This window comes from Lepus europaeus, chromosome 16 (genome assembly GCF_033115175.1).
Source record: "Lepus europaeus isolate LE1 chromosome 16, mLepTim1.pri, whole genome shotgun sequence".
Lineage (NCBI taxonomy): Eukaryota > Metazoa > Chordata > Mammalia > Lagomorpha > Leporidae > Lepus > Lepus europaeus.
The window spans coordinates 7796382-7815825 of NC_084842.1; the positions used below are offsets into that span (position 1 = coordinate 7796382).

Below are 19444 nucleotides of genomic sequence, written 5' to 3' on the forward strand. Positions count from 1 at the left end.
TCAGAAATAGGATCACAGGAAGCTGTGATGGCGCCAAGGGGGTTGGGGTAGGAGGGGGATTACATACACATTGCTAGGAGTTTCTGAATTTACTGAAATTTGAGCAGCACCACACTGAGAGATTAAACTGTTTGCATATGTTAAACGGCTTTAGTTTACATACACATTCATAGGGTGTTTACCAATTAATATACTAAAGGAATCGCAAATCATGTGTAAATCACCAGTTCCTAGACACAATTTAAGTCTCATCTTGTATGCAGTGTTGGGCTTATTTTTTAGAAGGGAAATGATGGCTCCCTGCGAATACGAGTGAGGGAGAAGGGGGAAGAGGGGATCCATGCATCATGCCTCTGTGACATTTTTTATATCTACTCAGTTGCTTGTTCATTTACATTTGAATGGGGGAACAGCCTTCGCTGGAGGAAATTCGAATCCTATCTCACAGAGTCATTTCACTGTAGGCTAGGGAAGGACCCAGCCACAATTAGCCTCACACCTTCATTGTTCAGGTGCCTGGCATGGGGGCTAGGAGGGTCATGGCCAATGTCAACACTCAACCTGGAGGCAGAGCTGGGAATAGAATGCACTGATCTGTGGCAGTGGTGGCAGTGGGTGGGCAGTGGAAGCACTCTGTTCATAGATTCTCCAAAGTGGGAAGGCTAAGGTGCAGTGTTGGCAAGAGAGCTAAGATTGTACTGAAGAGACATTGGAGAAAGATTTGGGAAAACAGCCTTGAGGCAATAGAAGCTTGTATTAGTTTCCAGTAGACTTTCTCGCTTAAACCAACAAGTTTCCTATCTTCCATCTCTGTGGGTCTGGGGTGTCACAGAGCTAGAATAAGGTGTCACCTGTGCTCCTTCTCTCCAGGGAGGAATCTACTTTTTCCTCTGCAGCTTCTCAAGGCTGCCTGCAATTTTACAGCTCAAACGAACACCATGACCTCCCCAACCCCCCCCCCCCCTCTCTGACCCTGACATTCCTGATCCCTGCAATGGGCCCAGATGGATAATTGGGGATCATCCTTGCACCTTAGGATCTTAAACCTTTATCACACCTACAAGGCTCCTTTTTCCATGGAAGGTAGTAGATTCACAGCTTCTGGTATTAGCATGTGGACCTCTTTGGAGCCCCAGTCTTCTGCTTATCGAGAGGTTTTCACACCTAAGGACCACTCTCTGCTGCCTCTTGATCCACTGCTCTCTCTCACACAGTGCACAGTCTGACCAAGATGTCTGCTCTTGGGGTCGTCTGCATTGTTTCAGCTTCTAGAACCCCTTCATATATGCATGCAACATCATGGAATCCTGGAAAACTGTTATGGTAAAGCTTAGAGATTACAGATCAGGGAGTTAGGAAGTTGATTTTCCAGTGTTTTAAGATTTTCTTATTTGAAAGACAGAGAGGGAGAGAGATAAAGGGAGGTTGGTCTTCCACCTGTTAGTGCACTCCCTAAATATCAGCAGCAAAACCAGGAGCCTGGAACTCCACGTGGGTCTCCCATGTGGGTGGCAGGGGCCTACATACTTGGAAAGTCTTCTGTTGCTTTACAAGGCATATTTTAGCAGGGAGCTGGATCGGAAGCAAGGCAGCCAGGACTCAAGCTGATGCTCATATGGGATGCAGGCATTGCAAACAGCTGCTTAACCACGATGCCAGCCCTGACTGTTGAGGTTTTCAAAGGGCGGTGCTGGGTGTCTTAGAAAGAACAGAGGCAGGAGCTAGTGTCGTGGCACAGCAGGTGAAGCCCATGTGGGTGCTGACTTGTGCTGCTCCAGCTCCCTGCTACTGTCTTGGAAAAAGCAGTGGAAAATGGCCCAAGTGTTTGAGCCCCTGCCACCTATGTGGGAGACCTAAAAGAAGCTCCTGGCTCCTGGCTTTGCCCTTACAGTCATTTGGGGAGTGAACCAGCAGATGGAAGATCGAGCTCGCTGATAACTCTTTCAAAATCAATGAATAAATCTTAAAAAAAAAAAAAAAAAGAAAGGATGGAGGCAGTCTTAGTGTGGACTGGTACCTTCTCCTGGCATTTTTATGAGGCTATAACTAAGCCAAGTAGAAAGGATGATATATATTAAATATCTTAATAGGACGGGTTATTTCTACATCCAGCCCGGCCAATAAAATTGGTGGCACACACAAATAAAAATAATTACAGTATAGGTGCTCCTGTACAATGTGCAATCAGATCATGGAGCAGCAACTTTTCTCTGATGGAATTAAGGTGTGCCTTTCCTCAGATCTATTAACAACACTCACGGCCATTGTTAGCTTGTCTATGGCATCTTTAATTAAAGACTCCCCCTGACTATGCTAATCACTTCACATTGTGAGCTCATGCGGGCTTCCGGATGGACATTAAGATGTTGATAATTTTTATTCCTGTGTGTGTGTGTGTGTGTGTGGACCAAAGGGCTGCAGGGTGGACGCGTTGAGCAGAGCAGCATTCTCCACCGTGCCCGAAAAGCAGAACTTAAACTGACAATGCAAGAATCCCTTTTCTGTCCCCTGTCCTCCCCTTCCCTTCTCATCACTTCGGTTACTTCTTTGGTGGTGACGGCATTCCAGTCTAACCAAAATGACTTTGCGATTTCACTGGGGAAAAGAGCACAATCTTCCACCAAAGCTGCATTGACCCTTCTAGGCCTTTAAGATACCATTTGATAAACTGTCCCTTTTATGACACTGCCTGGGACTGGTAGCCTGAAAGAATTCATGCATTTCTCAACTGGCAGCAACTTACTCCCCTTGTCCTAGCCAAAATGACCCCACACCCCCTTTCTGTTCCATAGGAAATGCCTTTCTTCATCATTTCCTATACCCACTATATAGCTAATTAACACCAAGTCTCGTGGAAGGGGTAGGTATATGCCTGCCACCAGTTTGATTCTTCTAGTAAAAAATATCTCTAAAACTCGCTTAAAACAACAAATCAGTTCAATGCCACCACTGACCATGGCACAGGGATGGTGATAGGCACACTACTCACGTGCACCCATCACTAGAAAGGAAAGCCTAGCAAAGTAGACAAGACCAAAGCCTGTTCAAAGTGGCCTCGGATCTCCTGCGCATCAGCCTCCCTGAAGTCCACTGTTTGCCTGCACACAACATACCTTGGAGGTATACACCGTAGGCCAGAGTGTTGTGAGAATCAGAGGGAAACATAGCGGGAGGAATGCGGACATTCTCTGTACCCTCATAAGGCCCCTGATTTTAAAGCGAGCTATAAATAGGCTCACTGTGATTGAGTCTAGGAATGTGGGTGCAAAGAAAAAGGGAGAACCCTGCAGCAGTGGGACACAGAGCAAAGCAAACTTCTGTTACCTAGGAAATTAAAAACCATTAAGGACAGTGACTTAAAATACATATTTAAAGATATAGCATTTTGTGGCATTGTATAGTTTGCCCTGGACTATCCAGATAGGAAATCATTTTGTCCTCATGAAAATCCTGGGGCATAGTTAATAATGTGTATCATTTGTAGGTGGTAACACACAAAGATTTGCTCAAGGTCATATGGGCTGGTGCCAAGGGGGACGGGAGCCCCAGCTGTCTGAATTCCTGTGTTCCCCTCACTCCATCAGGTCATTTCCTTTCCAGTAACTCTATTTCTCCCATAATGCCAAGGTGTGAGGCTGCACATTTTATGAAAAGGTAGGCATGCTAGCAGCTCACTGCAGTGAGTGCCAGGACTGGCAGATTCTTACTTGGGAAGGTACAGGAAGATTTCTCTCCGAACAAAGCCAGTAGGCATAGTCCACACCCAGTGTCATGGCGTCTTACTCCTGCCACACGCTCAAGCCAAACGCTGCATGCGGGAGTTGGATTCTTTTTGCTCTTGGTTATAAATACTACTTTCCTCCTCTTATTTATATATTCTTTAATAATTTTTTCCAGCCCTTTTCTTCTAAGTCAAAGAGCTGTGGTTAGTCCCTGGAAAGACATCCAAAGTTGCTCTCAGAGAAAACTATTATCACAAACTCTCCGTTGACCTCCAGCTGGTGAGTCTATTAATTAATCATTGGTTCCCAAGCCAAAGCTCTGGGAATTATCTTCCACTTCCTCACCTCCTTCCCCTCACATTCAAACACACACACACACACCCCAGATCTTGCCAAATTCCCCCCAAGTGTCTCAAAGCTTCCCACTGCTATCAATGTGGGGATTACAGACAGATTTAAAATGTTCTAAAGACAAGGACATTCAAAAGTAGAGTGAACATAAATTATTGTCCTAATTGAGATACTTTAGAGGGATAGAAGAAATACTACTAAGAATTATGTCGAGCAAAATGAGATTTTCACTGTGCTCCCAAGGTGGATGTTTGTATAATGAAGTTGGACAGCAGCAGTGGCGATGAGGCAGAAGATACTACATCTAAGCTGTGAGTATGACCTGCTCTCCCAAACCTTAAACCTCCTCCATCCCTACTCCTCAGATAATGCCAGTCTCTCCTGCAGGCAGCAAACAATACTACATAATCTAGTCCTGATTTTTTTCAGCCTCATTCCTGGTCATTCTTCCTTTCATATTTTGTTGCTTCCTTTACAAAATATGTGATCTTATGTATACTCCAGCCTTTGCACATACCATTCCCATTGACTGGAATGCCTTGTACTCTCTTCCAGGTTATAAGTCAGTTGCCACTTCCTATCTAAACCTTCCCCAAGCCTTCAGAAGGGTCCATTCCTTCACTCCTGGCAATGTTTTTGCATCTCACATTGCAGTGCCATCACTCTTAAATAACTTGGTTTGCTCATGAGGTTTAATCTATTATAATAACTGGATTTGGCTTTTCCTCATGATGAATAACAAAACTCTTCATGGCAGAATCACCATTGGTAGCAGGGCTCTTGGAATATATTACATTGTCATTCAATAGCTTTCCAGTATCCTCTAGTTATTAAAACAGTTCAATTTTTTAAAAAAGATTAATTTTATTTATTTGAAAGGCAGAGTGTCAGAGAGAGGGAGAGACAGGGAAAGAGATCTTCCATGTGGTCACAGTGGCCAGGACCAGGCTAGGACCCAGGAACATCATTTGGATCTCCCACATGGGTGGCAGGGACCCAAGTACCAGAGCCATTGCTTGCTACCTCTCAAGGTGTATATTAACAAGGAGCTGGAACTGGAGCAGCCAGAGCTGAACCTCAGGCACATGGATGCAGAATGTAAGGATCCCAAGTAGCTGCTTAACCAGTACATGGAATGCCTGCCCCAGGACAAGATCTCGAATGGATTCAGTTTAGATGGGTGATAGCTTGAAATGGCTACACCCTCTGTCAGAGGGCTTTGTGTTTTGTTGTTTCTTTCTGATTTTGGAATATTTGCTTATACACAATGAGATATCTTGGGGACAGAACCCAAATTGAAACACAAAATTCAATCGTGTTTTACCGACTTCTATACACACAGCCTGAAGGCAATTTTGTACATTATTTTTAATAATTCTGAAAATGAAACAAAAGTTTCCTGGTGTGGAACTTTCCACTTGTGGTGTCATGACACGGCTCAAAACATTTTGGGTTTTGCAGCATTTTGGCTCCAGATTTTTGGATTCGACATGCTTGCTCTGTAGCAGAATGGCTATTTGATGTCTTTTAATCTAACTGATAAAGGATCAATAGATGCAGTTTTCTTCTAGAAACTATGCTTTCCCAAGTGGCCTAAGGGCACTTCGGAGGGCTTCTGTGCTCTGTGAGGCACAGTGCAGTAGGAGGGGTGTGTATGCGTGTATTTTCAATTTTGTTTTTGAGTGTGTAGTTCTTACCACTGTGGAGTGAAACCCACCGGAGCTAGGCCACGGGGTCCGTCTACACCTGAGCATCTGTAAGCCCGTTCCTGTGAAGAAAGACTACCCTCCGTGCTCCATTTTCAAGAGCTGTTTCTCTCTGACTTCCTAGTCCAGTATTTGGGTTTGCTTCCTGTTTCGGCATTAAAACCACTGTACCCCCAAGAACCCTAAATGATGATGATGTTTCAAATCACCACCATCTCTGATTTCCCAACTCTAGCACCAACGTGTACCCACGGTACCATTTGACAGTAAAAACTGGAAGACAAAAGGGGTTGAATTATCTCATTTGGGTTGAGCTCAAATTCCAAAATGTGTATTCTGTAAATTCTTTAGTAGGGTGACACACAGCATTTCTAATGCTGGTCTATGTGTTTGGTCAGGGATATCCAGACAACAGTGTAACTGACAAAAGAAATGAATGTTTGCCTTTGTTTTCATTTTATTGCTTCTCAGAAGAAAGCTCCGTATAATAATTTTCTGATCCAGTTCTCCACTCTCTGCCCATGGGTGGGGAGGGCTGCAAGGGGGAAAGATCCGAGAGGAGCAGCAGGGAGACTGGACTACCTCTGCATTCTTCCTGCAATGTGTGTGCATTCTGACTGTGTGCAGAAGCCTGGACGTCAGATAGTTCACCACAGCAGAGAGCTGGATCAGAAGTGGAGCAGCCGGGACTCGAACTGGCGCCCATATGGGATGCTGGCGCTGGAGGTGATGGCTTTACCTGCCATGCCACAGCCCCAGCCCCAAGAGATAGTTCATTTTTTATGGCCCCTCTTGACTACTTTAATTTTATATTAAAAATGATTGAAATCTGGTTAACTTGGAAAAGATGAAATTTTGCCCTACACACACTCAACCCCATATGAAAACAAAGACTTCAAGTCTTGCAAACTAAAATTTGAGAAGTGAGAGGTGGGTGTTCCTGATCCTGGCTGGGTTCCTCCTCTGCCAGGGGGCGCCTTTAAGAAAGGAAGACTATGAGCAGCAGGATAAAGCCCTGGCCTGAAGCATCGGCACCCCATATGGGTGCCGGTTCTAGTCCTGGCTGCTCCTCTTCCAATCCAGCTCCCTTCTATGGCCCGGGAAAGCAGTAGAAGATGGCGGAAGTCCTTGGGCCCCTGCACCCACATGGGAGACCTAGAAGAAGCTCCTGGCTCCAGATCAGCTCAACTCTGGCCATTACGGTCATTTGGGGAGCGAACCAGCAGATAGAAGACCTCTCCATCTCTCTGACTCTACCTCTCTCTGTAACTCTTGCAAATAAATAAAATAAATCTATAAAAAAAAAAAAAGGAGAACTCATCTAGCGTGGAGCTCAGGTGGAGCCAAAGGCTTCTCACCACCAAGAACTTGTGGCAGCTCCAACTTCATGCCGCCCCCTTTCTGTGGGGCTCCTCTAGTCCCCGGCCCCGTGACATCACAAAGTGTTCTCTACCTTGTGAGTGGGGTGGTTCTGCCTGTGGCTAGGCTGGGAGTGAGAAAGAAGTTCAGTTTCTCAGAGCCTTCTTTTTTCCTGATTTTAAAAACTCATCACTAAAATTGTTACAAAATCCATTTTTCCAAATCATCATAGTAGGGGCAGGCATTTGGCGTGATGGTTAAGACGTTGCTTGGGACGCCGGCATCCCATCATGGAGTGCCCGGGTTTGAGTCCTGTTAATGGGCATGCTGGGAGGCTGTGGGAGACGCCTCCTGCACTGAGATCTCTGCCACCCACATGGGAAACCTAGAGTGAGTTTGTGGGCCTAGCTTCAGCCTGGCCCAGTCCCAGTAGGCATCTGGCGCATGAACTGGTGGATGAGAATTCTCTGTGTCTGTATTTCAAACCAATAAAAAAATTAAAAGTATCACAGAGAAGAAATGAGGCAAATGTTTGGGAGAACCCTTGAATAGTGTATCCAAACAGATTTCTTTTCTAAGGATTCAAAGTCTGCTTTCAGCACACCACTGAATATACCACATGAGGGTACTTCAAACAGTTCACAGAAAATAGAATTAAGATACATTTATTTTGCTGCAAAACAAAATTGTTTTTAAAATCCATGCATAAGAATTCTTCAAAAAGTTTGTGGAAACTGCACATTATGAAAACACTATGTTGGCCAGCACTGCAGCTCAACAGGCTAATCCTCCGCCTTGCGGCGCCGGCACACCGGGTTCTAGTACCGGTCAGGGCGCCGGATTCTGTCCCGGTTGCCCCTCTTCCAGGCCAGCTCTCTGATGTGGCCCGGGAGAGCAGTGGAGGATGGCCCAAGTCCTTGGGCCCTGCACCCGCATGGGAGACCAGGAGAAGCACCTGGCTCCTTCCTGGCTTTGGATCAGCGCGGTGCGCCTGCTACAGCGCACCGGCCACAGTGGCCACTGCGGGGGTGAACCAACGGTAAAGGAAGACCTTTCTCTCTTTCTCTCTCTCTCACTGTCCACTCTGCCAGTCAAAAAAATTTAAAAATAATAAATAATAATAATAAAAAAAGAAAACACCGTGTGTGGATTTCAAATTTTTTTGCACAAAAATAGGCTTATCTTTTAATTCTATTTTTAAAGGTTTTGACGTGTTTTTCTATTTAGAAAACCTCAACAGAAGTTCCTAAGCATCATCACTAACTCAGGGTCAGACTGCGGGAGGGGGCTGGAAAAGATATATGAAGGCACAGTTGGGCAAATCTGAAAAGGTAAACAGAGCAGGGGTGTTGGAGGGAAAGTGAGTCCTGTCTTCCAGTTCTTTATAAGATGCATGATAAGTTTTTGCAAAATGTCGTTACCCCCACTGTGTGCTACACACTAGACATTACTGTGAAGTGGTTCCTTTTCCTGGAAGTATTCAGTGTCCTTTGCAAGCTCACCAAGAAAACAAGTGGGCTCTCCGGTGACAGAGAGGGTGCCTATCACACAATGAGCACCACCCTCACTTAAAATTACCAAAACATCACAGTGGAACCAGCTGAGGGGATGCCAACACGGGGCACTGCTTTGTGTCTTTGACTCATCCCACAGAGCCACGCCCCTGGGAATCTGGTGGAGAATTTGAACTAATTGCATCAGTTACAATTCCAGGGAATCATCACCCTGCTAGGTCAGGAATGGAACTTAGAAAGGGGCAACAGCAGTGTGCTACGGCTGGGAAAGTGGTGCGGCTTTTAGCTTACACAGAAGATGCTACACTATTTTGTACACAGAAGCACTGGAGACTGAGTAAATCTAATTCCCCACCTGTGAACTGACGGGGAGGGGCCTGTGGGGGCTCCGGCGGCAGAGATGAAAGAAACAGAGCAATGCATTTCAGCTCTCCAGACTTTGAGGAAAATGGGCCTTTCTTCCAGCACAAGTTCAGGGTGACAGCGGGACGGCACAAAATGAAAATGGGTTTTCAAGTGACATTACAAAGAAAAGATGACACAGTGGCCTTTCCCTGATTAATCATGAGATTAAAAGCTGAAGAACTCAGGTCTGAGCAGCCTCTTGGCAGGGATGGCGAAAATGCAAGGCAGCTTAGAAAAAAGCAGAAAACACATTAGCTGTTGTTAGTGCCTGTGGAAGTACTGTGGTGCCCATGCAAAGAGAATGAGGATTGCAAAGGGAGCGAAATGGTCTCTAACCAAGGGACTGGCCGTTTCCTTCAGAGATACGAGAGAACTTAAAAAAATTGTGGAAAATGGAATTAAAAGGTGGGTTTATTTTGGTGCATTTATTGAGTTTCATGTGTGTTGAGGGGTCTTCAAAAAGGTCTTGGAAAATGTGCATTATGCAAAAATGATCTCTGGACTTCAGATTTTTATACCAAAATCGATTTATCTTTTAGTCCCATGAACTTTCTGAAGTCCCCTTGTAGGACTGTGTGGGAGGGTGCCGGCAAGCTCAGCAGCAATGTGTCCTTCCTACAATTTTATTTTTCCCACATTATGATGGGAGAATGCCGCCTCACAGAGCTGAAGTCTTGGATAAGCTGTCCCTACTTTTGACAGCTTTCCTAGACAGCAGTAATGAACCCACACCTTGGGCACACAGATACGACAAACTGGTTAATGCAGAACGCAAGGTTAAAGTGCCACGGGGCAGGCCAACCAATCCTTTAGCTCTGACTAAGCCTGAGATCTTTCTATCGCTTACTTTAAAATTGCAGGATGCACCAAATGATCATTCTTTCCTGATGTTTCTGAGCCATTTGTGTTCCTCTATGCATGATGCCTTTTGGCACATTTTGACCTTGACCTATTAAGAGATGGCCTTAAGTAGAGATGAGAGGATTGAGGTTAAGTCATACACAAGGTTTCTTGGAAAATGTGAAATTGTCCTAGGTTGGTTCTCCTGTAATGAGGTGGAGGATCCTGGGGACTGGTTTGAGAGGAAGGAGGTGAACCAAAGCTCAGTGGATCAATTAGAATGAAGGGAACTGGACGAAGAGGTCAAGGTGGGTAGGAAGCTGTGACCCAGGGAAGGAAGACAGGCTGGGTTCCATCCTTCATGGTCCCCGTCCATCTCTGGCAGCTTCTGTATCAGAGGATCCAACCAATTCCAAGTGAAAATATTTGAAAAAAATATTCCATCTGTACTGAACATGTACAGACTTACCCCTTAAACAATACGGTGTACCATTTACATTGTATCAGATATTGTAAATGATCTAAAGATAATACATACAGGAGGATATGTGTAAGGTAAATGCAAACACAATGTTATTTCATAGACGGGACTTCAGCCTCTGCAGATTTTGTTACCTGAGGGGACCCTGGAACCAATTCCCTGTAGATACAGGGTGATGACTATACTACGTGTAACTGACCATGACTTCAATTTCCAACAGGCATGGGTTCTTAGGTAAACCAATCAAATGGATGAAAACAAACAAACAAAAAAAGAGCTAAGTTCCCTCCAGGGCACTGTACTTTTAGGTCTATGCAACTGATTGACCTAAGATTCCTAATAACATCTGCAACTTTGCGACAGCCTGCATTTCCCCCAAGTGCCAAGTAAAGTTCTTTGGACAGCAGCACTTTGTCAGGAATAAACAGGTGAAGAGCATCAGCCCCAACACCGTCCAGCCTACGCCGGTGATGCAAGAACCTCCCAACAATCGACTGGCAAAACTTCCCTTCCATTCCTCTCACGCCCCGCACCGCAGGCAGCTAACACCACTGGGCACCAGCAAATCCTGTCACGGAAACAGCTATCGAAATCGGTGTACACCATCTGTTTCTCTGGCTGTTTTTCCTTCCAGTGTTTTCCTTTCATGTATTCTCTGCTAACAACGACAACAACAAAAAAATCTATTCTAAACTAACCAAGATGTTATGACTGAAAATGCCAGGGGTATATATCCAGTTTATGAGAGAAATTGCTTTCTAAAGAGGAGCTGGGTTTTATCTTGTGTGGAGGAAGGCAACATTTCCACAAATACCATAGCTGAGCTAAGAAAACAACCAGCTACTTTCATTAAAGGAGAACGTGACAAGATTTGTATTTGTTCCTGTAATTGAATTTAATGCTGCTGAAATTTGTCAGACCTGAAAGCTATTGAAATCTAGGCCATATTTTTACACTGAGAAAAACTGCCAAAGAAATTGCCTCGCGGCCAGTAGACGGCAGGTCTTCCGCTGACCTCAAGGGGGTTGTGCTGGCTGCCTGTTTAGTGTAGTTGCTAAGACAGCCATGTCTGACGTCAGAGTCAGAGTGGGTTCAATTCCTGGCTCCTGACTCTAAATTCCTGCCACATATGTGGCAGATTTTGATTGAGTCCCCAGTTCCCAGCTCAGTTCATCCCTATCTGGCTGTGGTGGGTATGCGGGGAGTGACCCTATGGATGGAAGTACTCCTTCTAGGTCTCTCAAATTGAAAAAAAAAAAAGGAGGGGGCACAAGTCATGGGTCAATCATGGTCTGAGTCTGCATAACGTTTAGAACCAAAGACTGTGTCCAGGAATAACATTTTTTATCTGGGAGGAAGACTACGTGAAGCAGTGTTCACGCAGAGGCTCTGCTTATGACCGGCTAACCAATTCACAGTTTTCTCTTTGGTATCTCCTGTTTAGAAACCAGTGACTGCAACATGGGGGCCATGGGTGTTTTCCTCCCAGTCAATCGTTTCCCAATGGGTTGTACAGTATTTATAGAATCAAGTAGCTCACGATCTCACCTACACACCGCCACGCCTCATTATCTTAATAGCTTTGGATCTCCTGCAGAAGAGCCATTAATGTGTCACCTTTCTCTGTCTCTCACCTGGGTTCACCTTGGTTGATGGACATATAAATCTCCCAAGAATTCTCCTCTGGGATGGCACCATGTGGTATTAGTAAGCTCACCCCTAAAACAGAAAATGCCAAGAGATTAGTCATTGATTTCCTAGTTATCCTAAAGTTCCTCACTTGAGCACCTCACAGATGCCCACATCAAAGAATCTTATAGCAATTATGTAAAATCTCAATCATGCAAGGTTTAAAAAATCCAATAACAGTGATGTAAGGAAATGCATGTTATTCAACTGAGAACTAAAATTATTATTTTCTTGAAAGACTGGGTATCCTAAGTCTAGATACTAACAAGCACATCTGAAAACAGAAGTGTCGATGCATTGGTTAATCTACTCCACAGTTAAAAAAGTGTATCAGAGTACTTAAAAACATTCATAGAATAATAGAATTAAAATTTTATTTTGGCTCAAAGACATTTTGAAATCCATGAATAGTTTTTTCATAATATGCACTTTTTTCCATGAACTTTTTGGAGACCTCTTGTACACATAAATTTCAAATATTTTTTGCACTCCAATTATTTAATTCTATTTTCCATGAACTTTTGAAAATACCCTAATATTTCTCCATCATGTCTCCATCCATTGATTTCTTTAAAAAGTTACCTAGAATGATGGGTGAGCTGTCTTATATCATGCTAGAATCTGAAACTGACCTACAAATTGTGAATCTGAAGGTAAATTGAAGATGGCACTCAGTGGACAATAAATCTTATCAAGAAAGTAAAGTAAATAAGATCATCTGATAAGCTTAGGAAACTTATAGATCATTGTGAAACCACTAAGATCTTAAATTTGCAAACAGAAGTTAGAAAGGGTTAAAGCTAAAGGTACTTTCACCATATTCGTGTCAGTGTCAAATTAAAAAAAAAAAAAACACTCAGCAGCTGTTTCCCATAAAATCATATGTGGTAGGGGGGCAGGCACAGAAAACCTCATTGTACTGCATTTTAAATGTCTCATCTTTGTTCCTGAATGCTGCAGAGAAAATATTTCACTGTGTCTAAGACAGAAGAGTCTAGAGATGACAGGGATTTTATTTAATGTACCTGCTTGTTTACAGAGAGAAATGAAATAAGGAAGCGGAAAAATCTTTAGAAAATGAAATCGCTGGGCATCCTCCCATTCCTTGAATACCACAGCTCTCACCTTCTCCCTTTCATTAGAGTTAATGTAATCACACAGAAGGCTTTCAGGTGGCTGATGGTAATTTAAATGCATAGATGCAGACTTTACTAATAACCTTCTATGTGTCTGTTAGCAGCCATAGAGTGGAGCCATGCAAGACTCATTGCAGAACAAGTTGCTAGTGATTCACATTTATGAGTGTTAGTAACGTGCTACTTATCATCAGTATCTTTCACGGGCACTAAGAGTGAGGCACATTTCAATCTTGCTTACAGTTTCTTAGCGAGGAGATCCATTTGTATTCTGGCCCTTACTTCCGAGAGTAGCAAAACTGTAACTGCCATACTTAGGGAACTCCAATCAGGCTCCTTGCATTGTCTGTTCTTCCTGAAATGTACTGCCAAAAGCAGTGTCCTCCATTGGACCCCTCCCTGCTGCTGAATTCAAGTTGTAACACAGGATATCCGATGTGTTTGGATGTCAGCCTGAATACAGACATGCCCTAGACATTCTGTCTCCTCTCTGGGTTTGACCTTGCACTTTCTCTTTGCTGTTTCTGTGTTGAGCTCCCTAGGCTGTGACGATGACAGAAACATGGAGCCCTTAGTCTTCAGTAGACTGTTGTCAAGCAATGCCATTTAACATAAATAATACTTGGCCTAGAGTAGAAGCACACAGTACACATATGATCATGAATACATGAATGGGCTTCAAAATTCTCAGTGAAAAAAGTCAGTTTCTGAGACACGATATTGTTTGGAGATCATCACAGCCTGATGGCCTAATGCCAGATCAAAAGAGAAGAAATATGTGTGAAGATATCTGAGGAAGCTGTTTGTGGAGCAGATCACATCTCGTTCTTTTCAAGTCGGCTTAACTCCCTGATGTTTAGATTGAAACATTATTCACAATGCTCCTCAACTGGACTTGGATCCGTAGGATCACTGGAGCTTTAAACTAATTTTCTCTTTTTCCATCATAAATTGCATAATCTTATGTTTCCCTTCACCTACTTAAACATGCAATTTGTATGTCGAGACTGAATACAGTAAAATACAGAAGCAAGGGTCATGAGGGGTGGCAGTCCTGGTGGCAAGTTGTGTGTTATGAAGCAGGAGAGGCACTGTGGGAAACCTTTATGCTAAGGATCCCTTAAAGGAATATCCATTTTCCATATGTCATTCACTTGTTATCCCTGATTACAATAAAATATACTTCCCCTCAAACTCCACCTGCTACTCTGACAGCCTTTAATTTGACACGATAACAGAACCACCTGTCTGAGTTTCCTGTTTCATATCTTACATAATAAATGATTTCTAGAGTGTGGAGAATGCTAAAACTCTTTGAGAAATCATTGCTAGGCACTCAGTAATAATTTGGGATGCATGGTATAAAAGAAACAAAATTTCTGTGCCTTGCTTTCTTTACACTTGAGTTCCCAGGGCATATTTTGCATTTGTATTCTGCAAGTAACTGAGCATATGTTTCAATTTTCCAACATTTATTTTTCCTCAAACCCCTTCTCAATGAACATCTTTAGAATTGTCCAGTGCTCCTTGTCCAAGGAGCCTTGAAAATGGCCCCTTCACAGCGGAAGTGTTTGGGAAACCCCGTCAGGGCCACCAGCACTTTTAGTTTTCAAATCAGGAATGAAGAAAACTAAAAATCTCTGGTTCATTGGGATTTCACCTCCTTTCTTTCATGAATTGTAAACAAATGTAGTCAATGAATGGGTTGACTTTGGTACCCCCTCGACATGGATGTTAATATGCACAAAAACAAACTATAAAACAAGAGTATGGGAAGAGAGACAAGGGGTACTTACTCAACCAACAACTACTGATGGCCTCTTAGGTGCCTAGCATGAACTAGAAAGAGGAGCTCACACACACACACACACACAAATGCAACACAACTTTATATGATTTGCTGTGTAAATCCTATTCTTTGAGAAGTCAGGGAATGCATTTTTTTCTCTCTCCTTTCCCAGGAAAATCTATGGATTTTTACAGGATAGGTAACTGGTAAACATGGCTGACTCACTGAGTCTCCTACCTGCCAGGTACCAATGGGAAGCATTAGATCATACATAGCCACCATGTTGACCCAGTCAAACACATTTGAACAAAGGTGCTTATCACATTCTAAACACTGACTAAGAAAGACTTAGAGAAGTAGAAGCTTAGAAGACAAAATAATTATTAGGGCTGTATTACAGGGACATTTGCAAGCAATAACATACAGATGGAAGTGGAGTTTTCAAGGAAAGGGATTGATGTAGCAGAGAACAAGACAACATTCACCAACTTACAATGAAGTTCAGTTTCCAATGACTAAGATCAGACTGGTCTAGCACAGATTGCATTTGATGAGACAGAATGCTTTATTGGAGAGTTTGGTTCATTCCATGCTAGAGAGAAATCTGTTAAGACCCTAAAAGCCCTGACTCAATGCTGATCTGTCATCTACTCACACATGCAGATCAAGTGGCCTTTTTCACACTCAGCAGACAACAAAGAACTGCCTGATTCAGCTCACCACCTAAATCTCATTGCTTAAAATTCAGAGGATAAATCGACCTCTTTTGCCATCCACTTAGGTGGCAACTCAGAAGACTAAATCCACAGACAGGATATAATTTTAAAGGAAATCTGGGCTGGACAGCTTAAGGATGCTGTCAAAACATTCTCTTCCAACCAAAATGACAAGAAAAGGAAACACCTAAGAATTAAGTATACTTGTGACATACTCTCAAATTGAAGTTAGAATTCAAAAGAGCAACTCCACAATGAATCTCATCACTGCTTGACATCAAACAAAATTACTAGACTCAGAGGTCACTTAGGATAAAATCTGACCCTGAGCATTTCACTAAATTAGTACATTAAATTAGAAAAGTAGTAGATAATAAAGGATAGATCAGGTGTGAGTATAAACATGGTACCTATCAATCATGTCAAAGAATGTTTTCAGGGCTTCCTGGTCACGTTCTAGATAAATATCGCAAAGGGACCATGCAAACCTTTTAAGCAAATAAGACTATCAACTCTCTAACAGCACATCACATGGAGTGTTGATTCTCCAAAGACATGGAGAATGCAAATCTGAGCTCTGGTCTGGTTTGCTGAATAAATCAGGTTGCTGGAGCCTCAGTGTTTACTGCTCTGACGAGGAGATGGCAAATATCATAAAGGAATCTGACAGGATGCAAATGCATGAACACAAAGTGGTTACAAACACTGGGAGATACACACACACATGCACTTACCACCCACCTGTATTGGGCATGACTAAGCGCCCTCCTAAATGGCCAAAGACACCTGTTGTCCTCAGTTCCGTTCTCGTGGGGAGAGATGACAGGTTTTGGATGTAGGGAGCTTTGTTTCTGGGATGCATTGTAGTAAAGCTCCGGTTGTTTCCATGGGGAAAAGTCCCCGAATGATTCTTGCCATGGTAGTCGGCTCTCTCTGACACACCTAGGGAGACCATGAATGAGCTCTGGACTTTGACTTTGATGTCTGACAAAGGGTTGAAGAGTGAGGATTCCGTCATGAGTTCCTTGTCCAGAGGATCCTGTAGACAGATGGGGCCACTGTATGTCCGGCTTACGGTCAGATCTGGTTGCATGGCAGAATTCAAGAGCAGGGAGTTACCTGGGAAAAGAAAAGGGACTTGTTGCTTGGAAACTAAAGGCACCTCAGTAACTCCTTTGCTTTTGCCTCTACCAAGAGTCCAACCACCTGTGTGATTGGCAGCTACTCCAATCAGAGCCACCTCTTCAGGCTCACCCTACATAAATGGAACAGCTGTCAAGAGTCTTGGAATTCCAGAGTCTTGGACTCAGGAGGTCCAGCCTGCACCATCCATTCTCTGAATGCAGATGACTTAAAATCTGAGATCTTTACAAGTTCTGTGTTCAAAACAGGCAACTAATTCAGGTATTGCTGTTTTTAATAGGATTATTTTAATGGGCAAAGAGAAACTTAGGAAGGAAGATGTTTTAAAATTCTATCTGGAGCAAAAACCAAATCATATCTGCTCCTTTTAAATGGCATGGGCGGACACAGCATGGTGACCAGGTAGGCAGTGCTGTTTACAGCATGAGCTGAGCTGGTTCCTGCACATTTCATCTTAGAACTCATGGCCATATCTGGGGCTGGGGGAGAAGCAATGCAGTCTCAGAGCAAAAGGGTGCGAGGGGTCTTCTGAATCACTCTAAGTCTCAGTAGCCCATTTGCTCTTGTTACACATCTATCACTCAGAAGGAAAGCATGCACTCCACAGGGACAGTGAGGGGCTCAGGTCCTACAAGGGGAGCAGCTTAGAATAGCTTCTTTTCCTATCTCAACACAAATGAAGACAAAAAGAAGAAAACACACAATCTTTCTAAAAACCTGAGACATTGGACTCTGTCATCTGTTGGGGCTCACCAATTTTTTCCAAGCCAGATATTAAAAAGAAACGTGGTGATATTTCCTTGTGATGAAGTAATCTCATTTATTAGTAACTAACAAAATAACCTCAGTCGCAACCCTCCCACCCATATCAGTCCATCAATGTGACATCTCAAATTGAAATTCAAGCCATTTTAAACAATTTTCCTTTGGGGCCTGACAAAAGGTGACGGCATGATAGTTTTGAAAATGTCACAATTCTAGGCTACATTGGATTAGCTTCTATTGTTCTTCCGTTTTCATAATTTGTTGAAATGCCAGTAAGAAGTCTCTAAATCTGGCTTTTTCCATCCCTTGTTTTTGATGCTCCAAGATTCTAGAACGAGAGAGAGAAATACACAAATGAGATGAAATATCACTATGGGCCTAAAGCTCCTTGATGATGGTTTTTTCCACGCTTGGAGCTGTTGTGCCAAGACAAAGGAATAATCCATCAGCTGTGCTTCTTAAAGAACTCACTAAGCTCCACAGGTGATGACCTTACTCTTGTTTATGGTCTTCCCAGGCAAGAAGAGGAATGTACAGTGCACTCCACACCTGAGGAGAATCTGGAACAGGAGTTTCCATAGAGACTGCAAAAATCATACCCCACGTCTCCTGGCTATTTGATCTGCAGCTTTCACCTTCTGCAGTTTACTTTTTGGCCACTCTTAAAAGACTGTCCAAGCTTTCGGGAAGCAAAGAAGCAAAAACACTTCGTGCAGTTAGACAGCACATCAGTAGAAAATACCTGGTTCTAAAAGCATGTCCATCTGATAGAGTCCAAAGTTGGAGAAAGTTGGCTGTCAGTCACCCACCCCTATCATTCCAATCTTCTCTTTGGAAAACCTTCCTCAAGTCCCTGGGCTGCCCCAAGAACCACATTCTACTGAAAAACCTCACTACTCACTTCCCTGGGGCAATTGATTCATTGTTCTAAGACAGTCGAGTTGAAAACCATACGGCCACCCGTGTCAGTAGCAGCATCACCATGACTATAAGGGAGGCTCACAGCCATTGGAGGCCTGAAACGTAAGCCAAAATGGTCAACTAAGTTTGGCAAAGCTATCCATTCTCTTAGAGATTCACAATACATATAGGTTCCAAGAAGCCCCTGTAAGGAGACGTGTAAGCTTACGAAAGTCTGCATTCTGCCTACCCCCACCCTGGCTGTCCCAGGCATCTGGGAAATAAACCAGCAGATGGTAGGGTGCTCTTATGCACTCTCTATCTTCCTCTTATATCTGCTTCTCAAATAAAAAAAATTAAGGCTTAGAGAGGATCAATGATTAAAAAGCAGTTTTGGACTCAACATGACTGACTTACACCCAAAACGGTCTTTCCTCAGGATGCATTTCCTTGATTTTTAAGTGTTCTGGTCTAAGGTATTCATGTCCTATTGTTTGAAGGAAATATATTTCCAGCTAGTTATGTACTATAAGAATCAGTTCTTCGTTACATATATTTCTAATTAAATCACATATACTAAGCCATGTACCTACATTTAGGGGACATCTGAGGCCTAACAGAGGTGCCCAGAAGTAAACAGTGGGAAGAGATTCTCATCCCTGTCGGCCACCTCACTGTTCATTTTCAGAACACACTTGGGTTTCCATTTCAGGAGCCTATATATCAATCCCAGCCAAGCATCTGATCTGTGCTATGGGATCATTGACGTCCAAAAAAACAAAAATAAAGATAACAATGCAGCTGACCAAGGCCCAGATCAAAACATCATCTCTGAAGAGAGATGGTTTCATTTGTTCTAAAATGAAAGCCACATGTGTCTCACCCCACCCCACAATCAGGAATAGTTTGGGTTTGTAGAAGAGAATTA

The 19444-nt window shown here is 43.3% G+C and overlaps 1 protein-coding gene across 2 annotated transcripts in view; it reads right to left on the bottom strand.

Annotated features, from left to right (window-relative positions):
* UNC5D (unc-5 netrin receptor D) overlaps positions 1-19444 on the bottom strand; it is a 564017-nt gene that overhangs the window by 50417 nt on the left and 494156 nt on the right. For both annotated transcript variants that reach the window (XM_062213086.1, XM_062213085.1), the window contains 2 exons: positions 16450-16827; positions 12013-12097 (listed from right to left, as the gene is read on the bottom strand). In XM_062213086.1, the coding sequence (XP_062069070.1) occupies positions 12013-12097; positions 16450-16827 (463 nt within the window). The remainder of the gene's footprint in view (positions 1-12012; positions 12098-16449; positions 16828-19444) is intronic.